This window comes from Hyperoodon ampullatus (assembly GCF_949752795.1).
Source record: "Hyperoodon ampullatus genome assembly, chromosome: 8".
Classification (NCBI taxonomy): Eukaryota; Metazoa; Chordata; class Mammalia; order Artiodactyla; family Ziphiidae; genus Hyperoodon; species Hyperoodon ampullatus.
The window spans coordinates 51,620,192-51,643,455 of NC_136921.1; the positions used below are offsets into that span (position 1 = coordinate 51,620,192).

The 23,264-nt window shown below is 38.0% G+C and overlaps 1 protein-coding gene across 1 annotated transcript in view; it reads right to left on the bottom strand.

The window, feature by feature from the left end:
• NUP35 (nucleoporin 35) overlaps positions 1–12,685 on the bottom strand; it is a gene marked incomplete at its 3' end in the record, with an annotated part of 36,099 nt that extends 23,414 nt beyond the window's left edge. Inside the window, exons 1-4 of the mRNA XM_079710125.1 lie at positions 12,640–12,685; positions 9,375–9,545; positions 7,257–7,384; positions 4,389–4,449 (exon numbers count right to left, since the gene is read on the bottom strand). Of these exons, the coding sequence (XP_079566251.1) occupies positions 4,389–4,449; positions 7,257–7,384; positions 9,375–9,545; positions 12,640–12,679 (400 nt within the window). The 5' untranslated portion in view covers positions 12,680–12,685. The remainder of the gene's footprint in view (positions 1–4,388; positions 4,450–7,256; positions 7,385–9,374; positions 9,546–12,639) is intronic.
• Between the last annotated feature and the right edge of the window lie 10,579 nt (positions 12,686–23,264).

Here is a 23,264-nt window from a genome sequence, read left to right on the forward strand (position 1 = left end):
AGGACTGGAATAGAGATGCAGACATAGAGAATGGATTTGAGGACATGGGGGTGGGGGAGGGTAAGCTGGGATGAAGTGAGAGACTGGCACTGACATATATACACTAACAAATGTAAAATAGATAGCAGTGGGAAGCAGCTGCATCACATGGGGAGATCAGCTGGGTGCTTTGTGACCACCTAGAGGGGTGGGATAGGGAGGATGGGAGGGAGACACAAGAGGGAGGGATATGGGGATATATGTATATGTATAGCTGATTCACTTTGTTATACAGCAGAAACTAACACAACATTGTAAAGCAATTGTACTCCAGTAAAGATATTAAAAAAAAACCTAAAGAAAAAAATAAAAATAATTTTTTTAAATAAAAATAGGGTGAAAAGTAGAGGAATATTTAAATAGCAGCAGAAGAAAATTGAGGGGTGAGGAAGGGGAAAGAGAGGGCAAACATTCAGTATTGTTTATCAGAGGCGATAATGGCTGAAAAAAGTTTTTGAAATTCTTTAATCTAGATTTCCCACTTTGTTATATGACCAAGCTTTTTCTACACCAAAAATAAGATTCTAAAAGGGATTTTTAACCTCAGTTTCAGAATTATAAACTAACCAAAGTCACTTTTGGATACAAAGACCTAAGCATAAAATAGCAACTCATGCCATTAAATCCTGTGATGTCTCTTTATAAAAGGTGTCAATCTCAGAAAGTTAAAATTTACAAATCATACAAGAAATTTTCATTTATTAACACTAAATATAAGAGTTTAAAAAATAGCTCTAGGGCTTCCCTGGTGGTGCAGTGGTTGAGAATCTGCCTGCCAATGCAGGGGACACGGGTTCGAGCTCTGGTCTGGGAAGATCCCACATGCCACGGAGCAACTAGGCCCGTGAGCCACAACTACTGAGCTTGCGCGTCTGGAGCTTGTGCTCCGCAACAAGAGAGGCTGCGACAGTGAGTGGCCCCCAATCGCCGCAACTAGAGAAAGCCCTCGCACAGAAACGAAGACCCAACACAGCCATAAATAAATAAATGAATGAATGAATAAATAAATAAATAAATAATAAATAAATAATAAAATAAAATAAAATAAAATAAAATAAAATAAAATAAAAATAGCTCTAAGTGAAAAGTCTTCATTTTCTACCTCAATTTTCTCAACTCCCTTTTTCCACATCTTCTTTAGGTATTGATCATGCATGACAGTACTCATGTCTATCACATCTTTTCAAAAGTATTCTTAAAAAAAAGAAAGTATTCTTTTTCACTTATGCCCCATTAAGACTTTACATAAATTCCTTAAACTCAAATAAGAAGCAGCAGTGGCTCCCAGTGGCCAATTTATGACAGGTATCTTTTCCTATCATAGTTCTTATATTTTCACATATGATTTCTACAATTACAAAAACCTCATAGAAGTTACAGAATTAGTAAAAATAAATTAACAAAAGGAGGTTTAATTAACTTTAATCCTGTACTCTTCCACTTGACAGCAATCAGAATATTATAATGCATGCTTTTCAGGCAACTAAGAGATCCTTTAAAGCATAAAATACATTACTTAACATTATGTGCTTTTGCATCTTCAGTGTCTCTGGGATCACTTACTGACTCAACCGAATAGTCAATATTATAACAAATAGTCACGTAGCAAAGCATTATCACATAACAGAGCACTGTCATCTGCCTATTTGATCAAATTAGGATTGTTAAAACCTGAACTAATTCCCCTAGAACATTTCACCTCAAGTATGTAACTGAGACAGAGGTGACATCCTAGATTTTTCACCATTATATGTATGTGGCAGACAGAAATCTAAAGACATCACCCCAAATCTTCTGTCCCCTGGTTTGATTGATTGGTAATTCAATCAAACTCTAATCCAGGTATTGCTGTGAAGGGACTTTACAGACAGAATTAGGTTATTTATCAGCTGATCTTAAAGAATTACCCTGGATTATTCCAGTGAGTCCAAAGTAATCAAATGAGCTCTTAACAGCAGCAGATGGCAGAAAAGTCAAATCAGAGATACAACAGAAGAGAGAGATCAGAGAGATTCAAATCATAGAAAAGGACTTGATCTGCCATTGCTGTCTTTGAAGACAGAAGGGGAACCATAAGCCAAGGAATGAGGGCAGCCTCTAGAAGCTGAAAACAACCTACAGGTGACAGCCAGCAAAGAAACAGAGACCTCATTCCTACAACGACATGGAACTGAATTTGGCCAACGACCTGGATGCAGATTCATTCACAGAGCTTCCAGAAAAGAACAGAGCCCTGCTAACACCTGACCTCTAAAGCAAAGAACCAAGCTGTGCCCAGACATCTGACCTTTAGAAACTATGATGTAATAAATGTGTGTTGTTTTAAGCCACTAAGTTTGTGGTAATTTGTTATGGCAACAATTTAAAACTAATACAGATTTTGGTACCAAAAGGGGTGCTGCCGTAACAAATACCTAAAAGTGTGGAAATGACTTTCGAATAGGGCAGTGGGTGGAGGCTGGAAGGAACTTGAGGAACATAATAGAAATAGCCTTGAACAAACCAGTAGTAGAAATCTAGACTTTAAGAACACTGCCATGATGACTCAGATTGCTTGAAGAAATCAAGATTTGCAGGATAAAAAGATCTAACTTGTCATTGGATATTACTTTTGTTACCATCTTGCCTTTAAACAGGAGTGTTTAGCACATTTCGTTTTATGTAATTGTCCATTTGGTTCATTTAAACCTACTGTCTTGCTATTGTTTCTTTTGTTCCGTCTGTTTTTGCTGTTGTTCCTCCTTTCCTTCTTTCCTGCCTTCCTTTATGTCTAAGCCACCACCATCTCTCACCTGGACTACTGCAGTAGCCAACTGTATGGTCTCCTTGCTTCCACTCTGTTCCTTATTTCAAAGTCTATTCACATCACAGGACCAGCCTCATCCTATTTTTTTCCACCTTTTCTGGGTAAAGACCGACTGTTATGATGACCTACAAAGCCTTGTTGCATCAGCCCACATTACCTCTCTGACCTCACCTCCTATTATTCGCCCCCTCACTCACTCCATTTCACAGTAACTTCTTTATACTTGTTTGAACACCCCAGACACAATCCCACCTCAGTACCTTTGTACTTGCTATCTCCTCTGGTTAGAAAACTTGCCCTAAATGTTTTTAAGCAAATGTTACTTTTCCTATAACTATTTGTAGTAAGCAGAATAATGCTTCCCCTCACCCCAAGATGTCCATGTCCTTATCCCTGGAACCTGGGAGTGTTACATTACATGGCAAAAGAGAATTAACGTTGCAGATGTTAAGATTGCTAATCAGCTGACCTTAAAATAGGGAGATTATCCTGGATTATCCAGAAGGGCTCCAAGTATTCACAAGAGTCCTTAAAAGAGAGAGAGGGAGACTTGACTGCAGAAGAATGGTCAGAGATACAATGTTGCTGGCTTTAAAGATGGAGGAAGGGGACCACAAACAAATGTGGGCAGCCTCTAGAAGATGGAAAAGGCAGAAAACAGATTCTTCCCTAGAGCCTCCATAAATTAAGATAGCCTACCAATGCCCTGATTTTAGCCCACTGAGACCCATTTCAGATTTCTCACCTCCAGAACTGTAAAACAGTACACTGAACTGTTTAAGCCACTTTTAAATTTGTGGTAATATGTTATGGCAGCAAAAGAAAACTAATACACTACCTTAGTTAATATAAGCCCTCACTCCTTACTTCCCTTTGCCGTTTAATTTTCCTCCATAAAATACATTACCTTCTAACAAACTATTTTACTTATAAATGTGAATTCTATAAATAAATGTAAGCTCCATAAAGGCAAAGATTATCTATTTTGTTCAGTTTCCCAAGGCCTGATACTTGGTTACGTGCTCAAATATTTACTGAATGAACATTTGATAGATTATAAATATATAAATATGTTAGAAGAGCTGTGCTTATGATGATGCTAACCGTGATAAAAAAAACCATTAATCTTAAAGAAAAATGAGATATAATCAGTGGCTGTTTGTAGTCAATGACATTTAGATTTATAGCTACACACTAATATCTCTCAAAACATCTTTATTATTCAGGCTCTGAATTCTTCTTCTTCTCAATTGCAACTACTTTTTTTAAAATTACAGTTTTTAACAATTCAGGAGACACTATTAAATACATAATTTTTAAATTTTTTAATATTTTTCAGTAAAATATCACATCTTATCTATAAGTTCAGAAAAGAATAATATACAAATAAATATTTCCTTGCTGAAGGAAGTTATTGACATTTGAGAAAGTCTCCAAGTTTGAAACATAAAAGACAAAATTTTGGCAATGACCAACAAAGGTCTTATATTATCTTCATTCAAAGAGTAAAGAATAGTCATTGGTGCTAAAAGGCATTGCTTACCTGTTCCAGGAGTAGTTGTCATAACTCCGACAAGAGGACTCTGCATTACTGAAATGTTTGCCTACGTGAAAACAGAAGAAAGTGTTAAAGTAAAAATGCAAAGTTCTAACCATAACACAAACACAATAAGTGTTGAAAAACTACATTCAACAGACAACTGAATGTCTACCAGGTATTGGAAATGCCTATTAGCTCACAATTGAAGAGTACTAAGTTGTTTTCTTTTTTTAAGCTGAACAGTATTAATCTAAAATGCCAGACTTGTTAGCATATTATATGTTTAATATAAGAAAACTTGCATTAGGTAAAAAGACATTATTTTTAGTAGACAGTAACACTGCTATTTGTTTTTAGTTCCTAAGATACAGTATTTGAAATGACAGAGGTAATGGTGATTCCTCAAATCATCAAGTTCACATTGAAAAATAGAAAGATGGCAAAACTATATTTCTAAATTGACATTTACAAACCATGAAATACTATAGATTCAAATCAGTCTACACAGTAAAAGACAGCATATCTCTGCCTTTACTAGTAGAAAGTAACAAAGACTAATTCCTTTAAATGTGAGAAAATTAGAGATTAAAGTAGTTAAAAGTCCTTCTATAAACAAAAACAGAAATATCTAATCCAGAATGAGAAACAGACTCTTTCTCTAGAAGTAAACATATAGAGAAAAATTTTTTTTAACAGATTCTGACTAAACTAAGAAAATCTAAAATCTGGCTATTATCCAGTAACCAGACCAAATGCTGAGAGATTGTTAGGAGGGATACAAAATGCATTGTTCTATTCTTAATGATAACTTCTTTCCTGATTAGAGAGAGGTTGACCGAAGTGTCAGGCGGCAAAACTAATTTGGACTTTAATAATATTCTTACCAACTTTCAAATCAAAAACTTTCTCTACAAATTATGACCCACAAGATTTTTAAACATTTTGAACATAGCAATAACTATGAACTACCTATCTTTTCATATATTGAGAGAAGTAATTAAAACTGGCATAAACTTATAAGCCAGAGATCCTCATATCAAACTAAACAGCAGATTTATCTATCAACCTTTAGAAAAATACTCCAGACCAGAATATTCTGGACATATTTAAGTTTATAACATCACTGTACACATATAACACAAGCCACACAAGCAGTTGTTAATTTTACAGTACGCATGTATATCTCAATTCAGTATAGGACTAGCCACATTTCAAGTGTCAACAGCCACACTTGGCTAGTAGCTACTACACTCGACAGGAGGGCACGTGTAGAAGTGTTGGAAAAAGAAAGTAATCTGTTTAACACAATGAATTAATTTTGCCTTGCTTGACAAACAGGCCTAGTATGCCATGCATATCAAGCCTATAATCAAAATTTACTGAAAGATATTTCTACTTTTCTTAAACTTGCCAACAAATATGCTATATTTGATTTAGGGAAAGGCCATAAAATATTTCTCCAAATCAAACAGCAGAAATGTTGTTATACAAAGAACTTACCAGTTTAGCTGATACACTTTGTTTACATATCCTTCTAGGCATAATAGTAATAGGAGAGAAAACTTCTGACTATAAAAGCTACTAAACTTCCTACTTAAAAGAAATATCCACACTACCTTTCAACTGACAATCAAGAGTAATCACAGCAGTATGTATTAGCAGAACATTGCTCTTGTAAACACTGGCTCTAGATTCAAGATTGCTAGGTTTAAAATCTGGCTCTGCTGGACTAGCTGCCTTACCCTTGACAAATTACTTAGGCTTTCGGTGTCCTAGTTTCCTCAATGATAAAATAAAGCTCATAAGAGCTACCTCACAGATTCATTGTGAGGATTAAATGAAACAATACATGAGAAGTTATAAGATCAGGCCATGTGCACTGTAGGTACTTCATAAGTATTACATACTTTTTTGTGCTATCAGTACCATTAAAACAGAGAATCTCTACCTTGTATAATCTGACTGAAAATAACACCATCAGAACACCTACATCTACACCAACCGAAACTTAACATCACCATCAGAACACCTACATTTACACCAACCGAAACTTAACATCACCATCAGAACATCAACACCAGGAACACACTAAACCATCAGCTCATAAACATGCAGGAGGAAGCGTTTTCAGTGAAATAAGTAAACAGTGAACACAGCTCTAAAAGGATATTGGTCTTATATTAATAAAACCATCCCTAAAATAAAGACCTCAAATCATTACAAGGTGCCTTAGATCTGATAAACCCTGAATCTTCACTTGTTCTTTCACAAAATTATGTATAAATATTGAACTTTTTAAGCAATGAACAATTTAAATGGTAATCATTTCTACATGGGTTTTTTTTGGTTTGTTTTTTGGTTTTTTGTGTTTTTTTGGCAGTACGCAGGCCTCTCACTGTTGTGGCCTCTCCTGTTGCGGAGCACAGGCTCCGGACGCGCAGGCTCAGCGGCCATGGCTCACGGGCCTAGCCGCTCCGTGGCATGTGGGATCTTCCCAGACCGGGGCAAGAACCCATGTCCCCTGCATCGGCAGGCGGAATCTCAACCACTGCGCCACCAGGGAAGCCCCATTTCTACATGTTTATTAAGGAGGTTGGGGGCATGGACAGGTGAATAGGCACACCTTTAAAAACCACAGAATTATCTATACGAGAAAATTATCTAAGTTCTATTACATTTTTAAGTACATTTCATGATAAACACAATTTAATTAGACTCTAGGATAACTGTCCCTAATGCTTATTCTGTGCAATAGAGTTACACTAAAACAGACCTCAGGCAAACACTTCAAATTACTGACCCTCCCTGTATAACCACATAAAAACATGAAATAAGGGTATGTATGGTCCTGAATGAGGATATGTGTATCACCTGTCTTCTTGAAGTTAAAGGTGTTGATCCAAGTCCTGGGCTGGAAATGTCATCATATATACTTCTAACTGGTGGAGCTCCACTTTTATCTTTATGAGCTGGTACAACTGGCTGTGGTGGTGACCCACCTAACAATGTACAAAAAATATAAACAGGTGAGAAAATAAAGAAATCCTCCAACTTTCTGGTAAGATCTTTTAAATTAATATTTTTAAAATAATGACTTAAATTCCTGTTTCCCAGTACTTCTCAAATCTTAATACACAGAAGAATCACCTGGGCATCTTGTTAAAATTCAGGTTATGTCTCAGATCATGTGAGATGGAGTCTGAGACTATGAATTCTAACAAGCTCCCAGTGACGCCAATGTTGGTGATCCATAGACTGCACTTTGAATAAAAGGTTCCAGAATAAGTAAACAGAAATTTTAGCTTTTAGTAAACACATGCAACTTTTGTTTTCTCTACAAGGTGCTTAACATTTCAATACAAAATTTGATCCTATTTCTCACTTGAATAGCTCCAGTTTGTATATACTTGAATATAATCTCCTAATGTGGAATTTGACTGTCAAATTCCTATTCATGTTTCTCACAGTAGAAATATATTTAAGTACATAATAAACATACAGGAAAAGGACCAACTTTGGGGGATACAAAGGGATCTTCGTTAAGTCAGAGAATCAACAATGCCAAGTAGCGAAGCAGTCCAGGCCCTCTGCAAGACTAATGTCTGAGCCTGGACAGTACAGCATAAGGTATTTAGATTAGAGCACAGGCTATAGAAGAAGACTGACCTGGGCTTTAACCTCCTGCTGTCACTAGCCAGTGAGCTTCAGCAAGTTCTATACTGCATTTAGCCTCAGTTTCCTCTTTTGGAGGATACTACTAACTACCCTTTAAGACTGATAAAAGAATGAAAATAACATATAAAATGCTTAGCATACTGCCTGACTCATAAACACTCAATATATGGTAGCTACGGTAATAAAATAATACACTTGAAATATGTAAAAAACAAAAATCTGTCCAGAATAACATTCTTAAGTGAATCACTTCAAATATAATTTATAATTCTCCCTGATCAATCCTAAAAAAAAAAAAAAGTGATAATAAACCACTTTAACCAAAATAATACCTTAAGGACAATTAAAGTAAGAAGAATGTTCATTTAAACATCTATTAAAAGGATATTAGCTCACATTTGGAATTCTACCATTTTTGTAGCTCTCACTACTCACAGTCAAAACTTCCAAGTTAGCTTTTCCAATATTTGTTTGCTAAAAGAGTCCTGTAAAAGATATGTTTTATTTACATAACATTTTGTGCTGCAACTGCAAATCATAGTTTGTGGAGTAAGTCCTTTCACTAAACACACTATAAGTGAGACTCTTAATTCACTATGACTAGAAGTAGAATTCATATCTACAGATTTTCAAATTACACTTCTTTTGACTATTTGCTATTATTATATTTAAGATGAATTATTTAAATTGAATTCAGCTGAAGTTAAACGACCATATTCCCCTCCCCCCACCCACACACACTTTAACATCTCTGAAACAGGGATAATTTACAAAAATTGGCAAATGGTGTTGTATCATATTTAGTGTTTTTCTTTCTTAGTGGTACTTAAAATAATGGTGAGTTTGGGCTTCCCTGGTGGCGCAGTGTTTGAGAGACCGCCTGCCGATGCACGGGACACGGGTTCTTGCCCCGGTCCGGGAAGATCCCACATGCCGCGGAGCAGCTGGGCCCGTGAGCCATGGCCACTGAGACTGCGCGTCCGGAGCCTGTGCTCCGCAACAGGAGAGGCCACAACAGTGAGAGGCCCGCGTACCACCAAAAAAAATAAATAAATAATAATGGTGAGTTTTACAATCAATGGCATCTTAGATTGAATAAAATGTAGTATGCATATTTTTAGTGAGTGGTTCTTGGAATTATAGTAACATATTGCTTACACCTCTATTCTAATAATCTTAAAATAAAAAATAGAGACACTGCTTAATTTTTTTAAATAAATGTGGTTTGAGGGTGAACGCTGCACCACTACCCTTTTAAAAATTCTTGTACATGTATTGATAGTACTATAAAACTATTTTAAGCAATTTACCTACCTGCAAGTAAAGGTGATCTCATTTCCATTACTCCTACTGAAGGGCCACTAATTGATCGAGGTTGTGGAGTCACTGGAGCTGGCAAATCCCCCATTAAAAATCCAGGTAGGAACTGGGCATTAACCCCTGGCTTTGGAGACGTGGGTGAACCCAGCATCATTGGTTCAGATCCTAAATGAAATCAGAAAATAAAAAAATACAAAGAAAGGACTTTAATGTAACAATATCTAACAAAAAGATGCAAGAATGCAGCATAAACAATTTTGAGAATTTAATCAAAACTGTTAAATATTACAGAACCATAGTTAATTTTATTATTTTAAAAACCAATAAAAATTATTTCTAGAAAAATGTGAAACATTTTGTATTAACCAAATAATATTTGACAGCTGTTTTTGTTTACATTACTTCACAGATTTAAGAATCAACACCTACTTTTAAATTTTAAAATTTTAGCTTATTATCTAAAAAATAAAATTCCTAATACATAAAGAATAACTTCTTTCCATTTCTGGATCAGCTTCTACTATGTAACAACCGAAAACAAGAACAAGGTGCACTAGCTACACAAAGTCTAAGCAAATCAAACACAATAGGTTTAGCGTGCAGTATGTCCCGTTTTTCTTTCCCCATATACAACTGTCAGTCATTTTTGTAATAAAAGTGTAATCACGCACACATTAAAGCACATATGAAATAATGTGATGATTAGCATACCAATTAAGAATGATATTGAAAAGATTTGGAAAGGTTATGTTTTGGGTCATTTTTAAAACCATTCATTTTAAAGTTAGGAAAACCAATAAAAGTCTCCCCAACATAAAACCAACTTAAGAACTGATACTTCACAATCATCAATTCAAAATTTTTTTTCACAATTTATAGGGTAAGTATTATTACTATTCCAACTATGAAAATAAGGAAGCTATAACCTCCTCTAATTTCAGAACAAAATAGCCCAGTAAGGAAAACACGGGCTCTGGAGTCAAGAGACCTCGGTTCCAGTCTCAGCAAAATGGACATAACTGTAGTACCCACCCACAGAGCTTTGATTAGACTTACAGCAAGTAAAGCACTTATCTCAAGTGCCTAATATACAGTAAGTATTCACCAAATATTATTTATTATTATTCTAATAGTATCTTACAATAGCCAAACCTGAGGGACTGATGTGTACATGTAGAATTTGCAATTTCTGCTTATGAAAATTTAATTTTTCAACTATATGACAAGCCTGAATGTGATTCATGGTACTCAGAAAGGTCAAACATTTGGTATGTTATTTATATTACCTTTATTAACTATTGCTTAACTTCTAAACAGCCTCAAAAATGTGTTTCTTGCTATCCAAATGCTGTCAATTATTTACTCTTCCTCTTATTTCTAATCATAGTAGACCTAGATATTAACAATGCAAACACATAAAAAAGGAAAAAGGAAAAGAAATTCAGGAAAAGAATAAAGCAAATACTGAAATAAGGCGTGAAGAGCTATATTACATTGTAATTACTTCGAAGTGCTAGTTATGATGTTACCACAGTACTATTACATATTTCCAAAGAACATACCACTAAAATCAAACCAAAAGTCTAAACAAAAGCATATTATGACCATATATTTATAAACCCATAGTAATAAATGTATTACAAAGCTTTAGGTACCACCAACTACCTTCACTCTCCCAGCCCCAAAAGAAAAAAAAATACATATATGGCAAGTATAGTAATAATAAAGTCAAGAAAATTTCTGACACATCCGAATGTATATTGTGATACAGTAGAAAGCAGCAGAGTGAGGAGGGCACAAAGGGCTCTTAACTCAACTGTCACTTACCACCCAACCCTTTCACTTAGAGAGCTATACCAATGGATCTGGCAAGTCTTAAATTCCACTTCAGTCCTGTACTCCTAACATGTTAAGTACGGTGTCTTACTCAGCTAGCATTGTTTGTTGAAGTAACCATTAGTTTTACTGTACCATTAGGTGCTGGGAAAATGTTTATTCCTCGTCTGGAATATCTGCAATATGTGGACTTGAACAATTAATACAACTAATGTCAGATTTCTGACCAGAGGTTTATTCATATTTGTAACCCAAAAAAACATACACTCCAAAATGTTTTTGTTGAGTAGAAAACTTTTTAACTGGAAATGAAAAGTTTTTTGACCTCTAAAATAATACAAGACATAATACTTAGACCAACTTTAAATGTAGCCGAGTATCTCTGTTGATATTATGCATTTAGTTTTTTTTATAACTAATGCTAAAACAAGTTACTCTATTCTCAAACTTATTTTGCACAAAACATGGCAAGCATTATATATCCTTCAACTCTAATAAAACTCATTCTACAGATACATATCCTGCTTGCTCTCCTTTCAAACTCATAAAGTTGTAAGCGAACTTTCAAATACACCTCTATGACAGTAGACGATTTATTTTCTGTTCTAAGATATTCAACGATTCTCACAAATCCCAAAACTCAGCAGACACACACACACACAAAAATCGACATCCTGCTAACTTGGCAAGATTTTCTGAAGACAACACATCTCAGCAATGCCCCCCCATTAAATAATGGTAATGAATTAAAAAAAAAAAAAATCATGACGTGACCGATTAGAGGAAAAGACCTCCTACAGCACTTAGTCATTTTCCCAAGATAAAGGCGGGGGGAATCGAGCGAACTCCTGGCTTCCTATTAAGGCTAATATCTCAATGGCTGCATCACCTGGTTAATTAAATGTCGCACGATTCAAGCTTCCATTAAAAACAGATTTCTTCTGCAAAGCCCGGGAGAAGGAAGGAATCAAACAGGAACTAGAAGCCTAGGTGACCAAACAGCGGTGAAAGGTAACCACACTCCAGGGCACTGCCCACCCAGGTGTTCACAGGTGAGTTCCTTCCCACCAACGCTTCCCCGGATCCCGGAACCTAGCATCACGTCTCCCGCGCTGGCGGAGTCCCAGGTATGGATAGGTCTGGCTCCGGCGTATGGGGGCACAAAACAGCTTAGTCACCACAAGACCGCTGTTTCTTCGCCCTCCTCGGGGCCCGCATTTTCCCGGAGCCGCCTTGGTAGCGGCTGGGTATAGACTCCTCGAGTAGGGGGCAGACTAAGAAGTTGGGTGCGAGCCAGAGGCTGCCCCTCTGCGGCTGAAATTAGCAGACGAGAGCCCTATGACTACTGCGTTTCAGGCTTGCCCGCTTCCAAGATTACAGTGTGCACTGCAGTGCTAGGGAGGAAAAGCAGTTTTTTACTCACCTAACGTGGGCACCTGGGGTTCCACAGCAAACGCTGCCATCGCAGCAGCGGCGACACTTGGCCCTGCACCTCCCCGATTTTCAAAAATGGCGGAAATTCTCCCCACGGATAGGGGCGCGCTACCTTATGGGGTTGCGTAACTTCCGGACATGCGCTATACCTAAGTTCTGGCGCCGGAGCCGCCATTTTGGAATAGGAAAACAGTCTTTTCGAAGACGCAACATCTCCGAGAGGGTATTTACTGGTAGGGTGTTGAAACAATGTGGAAACTGCGGTTCTGGGAATTTTTCTGCTGTTGTGAGCCTCCTGATTTTTTGGTGCTTGAGTTTTCTAGAAGCACAAGTTATTTTACTCACGATTTCATAATAGTGTGAGTTTACCCAGTGCTCTGTCATCCGTCAGTTTTTCCAAGTACCTCCTGGAAAAGTTGGCCTGAAGAAACAGATGGTGCCGCTTTCCAATGTAGATTTCCGGCCTTAGTTGCGTGAAACTCAATTCTCAAAACATATTTTCTACCACCTCTATGCCATTTTTTAAAAGTTTGTGTTATATAGGCACAATTTTACATTAAAGCGTAACTCATACTTGCTGTTTTATTATATATTAATACATGCAAAAGGTATTAAATAATGAAGGCTAATAATAAACACCCGTGAACTCACCACACTGCAGAATCCTGTGTGTTCCTCCCTATGCCGTCCCTGCTGTCCTCCTCCCCCTACTTTGCTACCTTTCTTTAGAGCGTATTCAAATATCACACACATATTCTATATATGTGTGTGTGAAAATGTTATTTCACAATTTGCAGCAACATGGATGGACCTGAAGATTACCATACTAAGCGAAGTAAATCAGAGAAAGACAAGTATCATATGATACCGCTTATATGAGGAATCAAAAAAAATGATAAAAATGAACTTATTTAAAAGACAGAAACAGGCTTAGAGAACAAATTTATGGTAACCGGGGGGAAAGGGTGGGGGTCGAGGGATAGACTGGGAATTTGGGATTGACATGTACACACTGCTATATTTAAAATAGATAGGGAGGGGCTTCCCTGGTGGCGCAGTGGTTGAGAGTCTGCCTGCTAATGCAGGGGACACGGGTTCGAGCCCTGGTCTGGGAGGATCCCACATGCGCGGAGCGGGTAGGCCCGTGAGCCACAAGTACTGAGCCTGCACGTCTGGAGCCTGTGCTCCACGAGAGGCCGCAATAGTGAGAGGCCCGCGCACCACGATGAAGAGTGGCCCCCGCTTGCCACAACTAGAGAAAGCCCTCGCACAGAAACGAAGACCCAACACAGCAAAAATAAATTGATTAATTAATAAACTCCTACCCCCAACATCTAAATAAATAAATAAATAAATAAGCTGGATGTTTAAGTCAAAAAAATAAAAAAATAAAAAATAAAATAAAATAGGGAATTCCCGAGCGGTCCAGTGGTTAGGACTCTGTGCTTTCACCGCAGAGGGCACAGGTTCAATCCCTGGTTGGGCAATTAAGATCCCACAGGCTGTGTGGGGCGGCCAAAAATAAAATAAAATAAAACAAAATAGATAACCAACAAGGACCTACTGTATAGCACAGGGAACTCTGCTCAGTACTCTGTAATAACCTAAATGGGAAAAGAATTTGAAAAAGAGCTTATACATGTATATGTATAACTGAATCACTTTGCTGTACACCTGAAACTAACACAACATTGTTAATCAACTATACTCCAATAATAAAAATTAAAAAACAAACAAGAATAAATGAAAGGAAAAAATATGTTGTTTTGTTTTGCTCACTAATTTTATAAAAGTGATGTGCTACATGTATATACTCTGAGACGCTCTCTGATCCATACCAAACTCATTATCCTCAAAATACCCACCCATCCTCCCTATTCCCTCTGGGATTTCCTGAAATCCCAAATCCAGCCAAGAATTTTGAAATTTCTGTGAGGCAATAATAATTCCAGCATTAAATGACAAGTTCCCAGAAATCAAAATGTAAAACCATTTACAGATGAATTGACTTTTTCTTTAACAGGTGTATGGGTTGAACTGTGTCCCCCCAAATATATGTGAAAGTCCTAACCTCCAATACATATGAATATGACCTTATTTGGAAATAGGGTCTCTGCAGATGGAATCAAGTTCAGATGAAGTCATACTGAATTACTACAAAATTGGTGGCTTAAACCAACACAAATTTATCTTTTATAGCTCTGGTGGCCAGAAATCTGAAATGAGTATTATAGGATTAAAATCAAGGTTTCAGCAAGGCTGGTTTCTTCGGGAGGCTCCGCAGAGAATCTGTTTCCTTGCCTTTTCTAACTTCCGAAGGCTAACTATATTACTTGGCTTTTGGCCTTTTCCTCCTGCTTCAAAGCCAGTGGCATAGTATCTTCTATCTCTCTGACACTGCTTCTCTCTGCTTCTGTCATTACATGGCCTTTTTCTTCTATAGTAAAATCTCCCTCTGCCTCCCTCTTATAAGGACATTTGTAATTACATTTAGGGCCTACACAAATAATCCAGGATAATCTCCCCATTGCAATATCCAGTTGCAGTGATTAAGTTAATAATCATATCTGCAAAGTAACATTCATAGATTCCTGAGATTAGAGTGTGGATATCTTTGGAGGCTCCATTCAGCCCACCACACCCAGCAACCTGCTTTCTAGAAATAATGTACCAAAAAATGTTCATCAATGAAGGGATTTTGATATAAATTATGGTCTAGCCAAACAAAAGAACATTATGCCCCAGTTAAAAAGAATAAGATGGATTTGATATGTGACTGTGTGTATTGACCTAGAAAAATCTCCATGATTGATATGAAAGAAGCAATTTGAAAACATTATACAGCATCATTTTATTTTAATTTAACAAAAAGTATACTTTTGGGAACAGATGCAAAGAGAAAGGCAGATGCTTGTTTAAATAAAGGAAAAACCGAGAATACATTTGTGCCAAACTATTAACAGGGAAGGTAAAATGGGAGAGGGGTTTGTAAATTAGAGGACTTAAGAAGGGCCTTCAATTTACCTTATATAATTTTTAGTGGTTGATTATAGGAGTTACTTACTATTTTTAGTATTCTTCAAATTAAAACTTTTTTCTCCTTTAAGAAAGTCATTTTCCTTTCTTCGCTTGCCTTTCGAACTTTTACTCTTTCAATTGTCTCTTTCTTTACAGGAGTAAAAAGATGCCCCTTTTTCCCGATAAAAATCCTTCCCTAGACACTGCTCTTTTTTCTAGCGACCGTACACTAATTCCTCTCACATTTTCTTTCTCAAGATCTCAAAATAAAAGACTACAGACTTTAGTAGATGATCTATTTCCCTAACTTCACCATCTTATTGTTTAATTCATTACACACTGCCTCCTGTGTGAATCCTCTTCTGAAACTACTGACCCCAACTATTTTTCTCCTAATGGCTAGATTAAGCCTGTCTCCTTGACATCTGCAGTATTCAACAGCTTTGACAATCTTTTACTCTATACAGTGTTTTCCTTGTTTTGGGTGGTACTACACTTCCTGTTTCACCTCATAACTTTCTATTCTTTTTCTGGCTTTTCTATACCTGATCCTACTTCATTCTAACCTGGACACTTCATTAGTAGTAGTCAAGCCCTTGACCTCTCTCTCTTCTTCAATTCTTTATAGTCTCTCTTGGAGTCCTCATCAGTTGTCACATCTATGAAAAAACTCCCCAATATTGTATGTCCCAGCTCTCTCTAAGCCAAATGATACTTTTCCAGATGCTTGATGAACAATCTACCAACACATCAAACCTCAAAAACAAACTCATCTTATACCTAAGATCAGCCCCATTCCAGTTGTCCCTTTTTCTATTAGTCTCAGAAATCCAAAATTAAAAGCACAGCATGTTAGAGCAGAATCTAAAGTAAGACAAGGGCTTCCCTGGTGGCGCAGTGGTTGAGTCTGCCTGCTGATGCAGGGGACACGGGTTCGTGCCCCGGTTTGGGAGGATCCCACATGCGGAGCGGCTGGGCCCGTGAGCCCTGACCGCTGAGCCTGCGCGTCCGGAACCTGTGCTTCGCAACAGAAGAGGCCACAACGGTGAGAGGCCTGCGTACCACAAAAAAAAAAAAAGTAAAGTAAGACGGACCTGAATTCGAAGGCTAACTTTCCCACTTAAATCCTGTATTACTTCAATTAGTAATACATCTCTATAGATTTTATTTTGTGTAAAATAGAAACAATACCTACTTTGAAAGGTGGTTATGCTTAGTACAGTGCCTGGTCCACTTTGCTTTTCCTGGCTTCCACCTTCCCTTCCATCAAACATTCAAATACCAAGTCCTATTCTTTCTCTCTCCTCAAAGCCTAGACAATTGCAGTCAACTCTTAAAATCCCCCTGCCTTCAGTCTCTCCCACCAAATCTAACACACCACTAGCCAATGCTCCCTTCCTTGTACACATTAGTCAGCTGTCCAAAACCCTCACTGACTTCCTCTTCCCTACAGCAGCCTCATTTTCTTCAACGCCACAAACTTCACGTGTGCAGCACTTGCCAACCAATAGTGTCCTCCATTACACTATATACATTCTTACCCAAGCAGCAATGGAAGAGGAAAATCAGAAACTCTTGTGGGTGGGGATGGGAGGACTTCCCCAGTGGTCCAGTGATAAAGAATCCACCTTCCAACGCAGGGGATGCAGGTTCGATCCCTGGTCGGGGAACTAAGATCCCACATGCCGTGCACGGGGCAACTGAGCTGGCGCACCACAACTACTGAGCTCACGTGCCTCAACGAGAGAGCCTGAGTGCCGCAAACTACAGAGTCCAGGCTCCCTGGAGCCCGCGCACCACAAATAGAGAAAGAAAAACCCACACACCACAACAAGAGACAAGCCCGGGCGCTGCAACCAAGAGCCCACGTGCTGCAATGAAAGATCCTCCATGCCTCAATGAAGATCCCACGTGCCACAACTAAGACCGGCTGCATACAAAAAAAAATTTTTTTTTTTTTTTTTTTTTTTTTTGCGGTACGCGGGCCTCTCACTGTTGTGGCCTCTCCCATTGCGGAGCACAGGCTCCAGACGCGCAGGCTCAGCGGCCATGGCTCACGGGCCCAGCCGCTCCGCGGCATGTGGGATCTTCCCGAACCGGGGCACGAACCCATGTCCCCTGCATCGGCAGGCGGACTCTCAACCACTGCGCCACCAGGGAAGCGCAAAAAAATTTTTTTTTAAATAAAGAATCTCTTGGGGTGGAAAGTGCTATAGACTGAATATTTGTGTCCCCCAAAGTTCATAGGTTGGAAATCCTAACCCCCAGTATGATGTTATTTGGGGGTGGGGACTTTGGGAAGTGGTTAGGTCACGAGGGTAGAGTCCTCATGAATGATATTAGTGTCCTTATAAAAAAGTTACCATGGGCTTCCCTGGTGGCGCAGTGGTTAAGAATCCGCCTGCCAATGGAGGGAACACAGGTTCAAGCCCTGGTCCGGGAAGATCCCACATGCTGCGGGGCAACTAACCCCGTTCGTCACACCTACTGAGCTTGCGCTCTAGACCCCGTGAGCCACGCTACTGACCCCGCACGCCACAACTACTGAAGCCCACGCAGCTAGAGCCCATGCTCCACAACAAGAGAAGCCATGGCAATGAGAAGCCCGTGCACCACAACGAAGAGTAGCCCCCGCTCACCACAACAAGAGAAAGCCTGCGTGCAGCAACGAAGACCCCACGCAGCCCAAAAATAAATAAGTAAATAAATTTATTTAAAAAAAAAAAAAGAGTTCCCAGAGAGCTCCCCAACCCCTTTGGCCATGTGAGGATATAGCAACAAGCAACAAGTCTGTAAGCCGGAAGCAGGCTGTCACCAGACACCAAATCTGCTGGTGCCTTGATCTTGAACTTCCCAGCTTCCAGAACTGTGAAGAAATAAATTTCTGTTGTTTATAAGTCCCCCAGTCTGTGGTATTGTGTTATAACCGCCCAAAAAAAACTGAGACAGGAGGGTAGGAGCATCTTTTTTAGTAATTTCAATAGGTACCCTAAAAGGAATATACATTGTCACCCTGCCTTCACTAAGGGAGGTTGAGAACCATGGCTTCGAAAATAGTCTCTTCACCCTCTCACCCTAACCTTCTGCTCCAATCAATTCTCCCATCATTCCCCCTTGCAAGCCTTCAGCCTCTTGTGAAAGATCTTCACACTGTATTCCTTGCTCACAGCAATCTTCCTGCCTAGGATCCCTTTGCTTTCCACCGCAATTTGCAAACCCCCGTCCTTCTCACAAGTAGCAGCTCTCTTCCACCATGAAACTTGCCCCAGCCCTGCCAGCCCTGCCAGCCCTCAATCATCATTTCATTTCAAAATGTACAACACATTTCTGCAACTCATTTTCTCCAAGGTAGTTGTTTTGTAAGTTTTCTTTTCAGGCCCGTTAGATGAATTTTCTTGAGGACAGGATCATAACTTTTTCTATTCTGTATTTCTATCACTTTACAATAAATTTATGTTGAAAAAGTAAATAAATGAACAAATTAATGATAAGCTCTAAATAAATAATAATAAACATTGAATAAAATGTAATTATCTGATATAACATATTTGATGCAATGTTGCATGTTTTCAGATGTTTAAAATAATAATTTTGCACATTAATTCTATTAGAAGAGCTTATTATATATATTATACAATGAAGACCTATTTGTAGTTCTGTTTATCCTTTTTCTGGTAAAATGAGATTTTTTTTTTTTTTTTTGCGGTACGCAGGCCTCTCACTGTTGTGGCCTCTCCCGTTGTGGAGCACAGGCTCCGGACGCACAGGCTCAGCGGCCATGGCTCACGGGCCCAGCCACTCTGCAGAATGTGGGATCTTCCCGGACCGGGGCACGAACCCGTGTCCCCTGCATTGGCAGGTGGACTCTCAACCACTGCGCCACCAGGGAAGCCCAAAATGAGATTTTTATAACTTGGATTATCTTGACTGAGTAACGTTGTATGGCACCATTTCATTTTTTTGTGTTTCTTGTTAAACTACACTCTATAGAAATATTGCAAGTTCATCATAGTCTTCTGTACATGAATATTATTATCTTAACTGAAATACTTGTTTTCCTACTTTCTTTTCTGAACATAGTAAATAAAATGTCACATAAAGTGGAACACCTGTTCCCTATTTCTATTCTGGATTTGTGGTTCCCTGAATGCTGCCTTCCAGTGACATGATTCCATCAAAGTGCTATTTTTGTAGACCACTGATTTTCAAGCTTAGATGGAGAATGCTTTCACTTAACAAGGTATTGTGCAGATATTTAATACATACAACAGAACCACTCTGGTTGGGGAAAAAAAAAACAGGATAAATGCAAGACCCACTAACTCAGTGTTCTTACCCCCAAACTGTCAACTGTCATCTCCAAGTAACCCCTGAAACACTTGGGTAAAGTACCTAGGGCTATAGAGAGTCCAACCTGAAAATTAGCTCTGGGCTATATATATTTCAACTTTCTTCTAAACACAAAACAAATTTTTTAAAAGTGAGAAATATGTGAAATCTCAAAATTTATTTATTTTCAATATATTTTATATGTTTTCAGTCAAACCGCTGTGTATCTATCATACATACTGAATACTCATCAACCTATTTATAAATGTCTATTAATATGCAGTATTTGTATATAAACCTAAATTCTTAAATCCCACTCCTAGACTATTTTAAAAATAAAAACAAAGAATGTTTTTAATTGAAGTGAAGAAAAACAGTATCCACCTTTGGTAAGAATTTAGAGAAAGAATAGAGTTTGTCACCTTTGTAAAGAGAGCTAGGAGAGGCGACATCTTCTCACTATTTTTCTGATCATTTCAGCCTTTGGCAGCTGGTGTAGCATGGGCTGTCTGTCACGTAGACTGTGATGTCACATAAAGCACACAGAGGAATCATGATTTCCTAGGGCCCATGGACAAGTGATCTCCAAAAGAGCTTCGTGGTGTTTAAGGTGTAGGGATTGTACCCAGAAAAATACAAATCCATTATTTATTATCAGCATTATCTCACTGCTATAAGTAGTGATGACCAAAGCTGTGTCTTTATAAGTTAAAATAAATAATACATTTGGAAACTTATGAGTTTTTTCTGATCATTTCATTACAATAAACAGCTGGCAGAAAGGGTCTATGAAACATCAAAAGATACATCAGTTTAGCTGACTCGTCTTTTAATCAATTAAATGGTTTTTATCACTGGTTGGAAGTTAAAAGGTAACATCAAAACTTGCATAACTTTGGGAGGGAGGGATGAATAGGCAGAACATGGTGGATTTTTAGGGAAGTGAGACTATTCTGTATGATACTATAATGGTGGATACATGTCATTATGAATTTGTTCAAACCCATAGAATGTAGAACACCGAGAGTGAATACAAATTAATGTAAACTACGGATTTGGGGTGATAATGATATTTCAGTGTAGTTTCACCACTTGTAACAAGTGCACCATTGTTGATAAAGGAGGGAGATGTTGATAAAGGAGGAGGCTAACCATGTTTGGGAGCAGAGGTTTATGGGAAATCTCTGTACCTATTGTTCAATTTTGCTATGAATGTAAAACTGCTCTAAAAAACTGCTGTGACAAAGCGAAAGAGAGGCATGGACATATATACACTACCAAACGTAAGGTAGATAGATAGTGGGAAGCAGCCGCGTAGCACAGGGAGATCAGCTGGGTGCTTTGTGACTGCCTGGAGGGGTGGGATGGGGAGGGTGGGAGGGAGGGAGATGCATGAGGGAAGGGATGTGGGAACAGATGTATATGTATGACTGATTCACTTTGTTATAAAGCAGAAACTAAAAAAAAAAAAAAAAAAAAATTTAATTTAGAAAAAAAAACATAACTTTCAGGTGTTATATATTATATTTTATAAGTATAAATATCTTATAAATAAAATTTTATTTTCTGCTTTTATATTTGAACTATCAGATAGGCTTAATCAGTTATTTGAAAGCCCCATGGAAGTTTCAGCAGGAAAAATGGGCAACACCGAAAAAAAAAATAGGATTGACTTTAGAAAAATCTTTGTCTGGGATTTTCCTTGAAATAATCTACTGGGATAAGGGAGAGCAGAAGCAGGGGAGGAGCATGACAGCTGAGGGTATCCTTTAAACAAGAAAAGCCATGACTTGATAATTGTTGATGGCTAATTGATTATGGTATTCTTTACAATTTTGTGTATTTTGACATTTTCCATAATTAAATTCTTTTTTTAAATCAATAAGCCTAAATTCTAGGGTATTCAAAGGTCATACATTCTGTCCCAGCTTATGTGAAAAAATGAGAGTGAAAAATCAATGAAAAAATTAATCTTCCCTTACTTGATAATGTCTTCATTTAGAGAAGTAGCATTTTGCTGAGGACAGGTACAAATCTTGACTTTAAATACTTAATAGTTATATGACATTAACATCTCTAGGACTTAGTTTTTTAATCTGAATAGTGGAAATAATAGTAGCTACAATGCATTGACTTATTCACCCAGTGATATATATTATATATAATATACATTCAATAACTGAAATTTATCCTAATGCTCCTATATGTCATTCAGCTTACTACATAGCTTTTAACACACTAACTTGTCTTCTTCCCCAATTAATTCACCAGACAGCTCTTGCCAGGGTCACCAAAGACCTCCATAAGGCTAAATCCAAGATTTTCAGCATTAGTTCACAGTAAACACTCTTTGAAATTCTCCCTAATTTCTGAGACATCTCCACTTGGGTATCTCAAAGGCACTTCAAAATCAAATATAAAAAGCCAAACTTGTGGTCTTTTATGTAAAACCTGAATATTTATCTCAGAGAATGGCACCACCAGCTATCTAGCTTTTAATGAATGAAATCTTGAAATGGTCTTTAAAACCTCCTTACAACAGCAATCCAATCCTGTGAATTCTACCTCCTAAATACCTTTCAAGTGCATCCACTTCTTTCCACTTTTACTGCTTTCACCAAATCCCAGCTTTACCATCTGATACCTGGAATTAGCTTCCACGCCCCAAAGCACAGCTAGAGTTATCCTTTAAAAATAACATTCTAAGCAAATTGCTCTCCTGCTTAAAGTCTTTCCATTTCTTCCACTGCTCTAAAAGACCAAAATCCTGAAACTGCCCACAAGCCTTTGCTTGATCTGGACTAACCACTCAGTCTCATCTGACACCAGCTCACATCCTCTTGTTCACCGCTCCAGCCTCTCAGCCTTCTTCCCATTACTCCAACGTGTCATGCTCTTTCCCATCCCTGGGTCTTTACATGTGTTCTTCCCTCAGTTCTGGAAGATCTTCAACAACCCACTCCCCCACGCTTAGTTAACTCCTACTTATCTTTCAGCACTGGTCTCAAACGTCACTCAAAAGTCAGGAAAGTTTTCCCTTATAACTAGACAAGGTTATGATTTGAATTATATACTTCTGTAATTTTAAAACTATTATCTATCCCCTCCTGCTTGTAAGCTTCATGAAGTCAGGTACTTGGAGGTTTTTGTTAAGGTTTTTATTAAATTAAACTTTGTTATCTTGAGATGTTTGTAGATTCACAAGAAGTAAAATATAATGCAGAGAGATGCTCTATACCCCTTACCTGGCTTTCCCCAAATGGTACC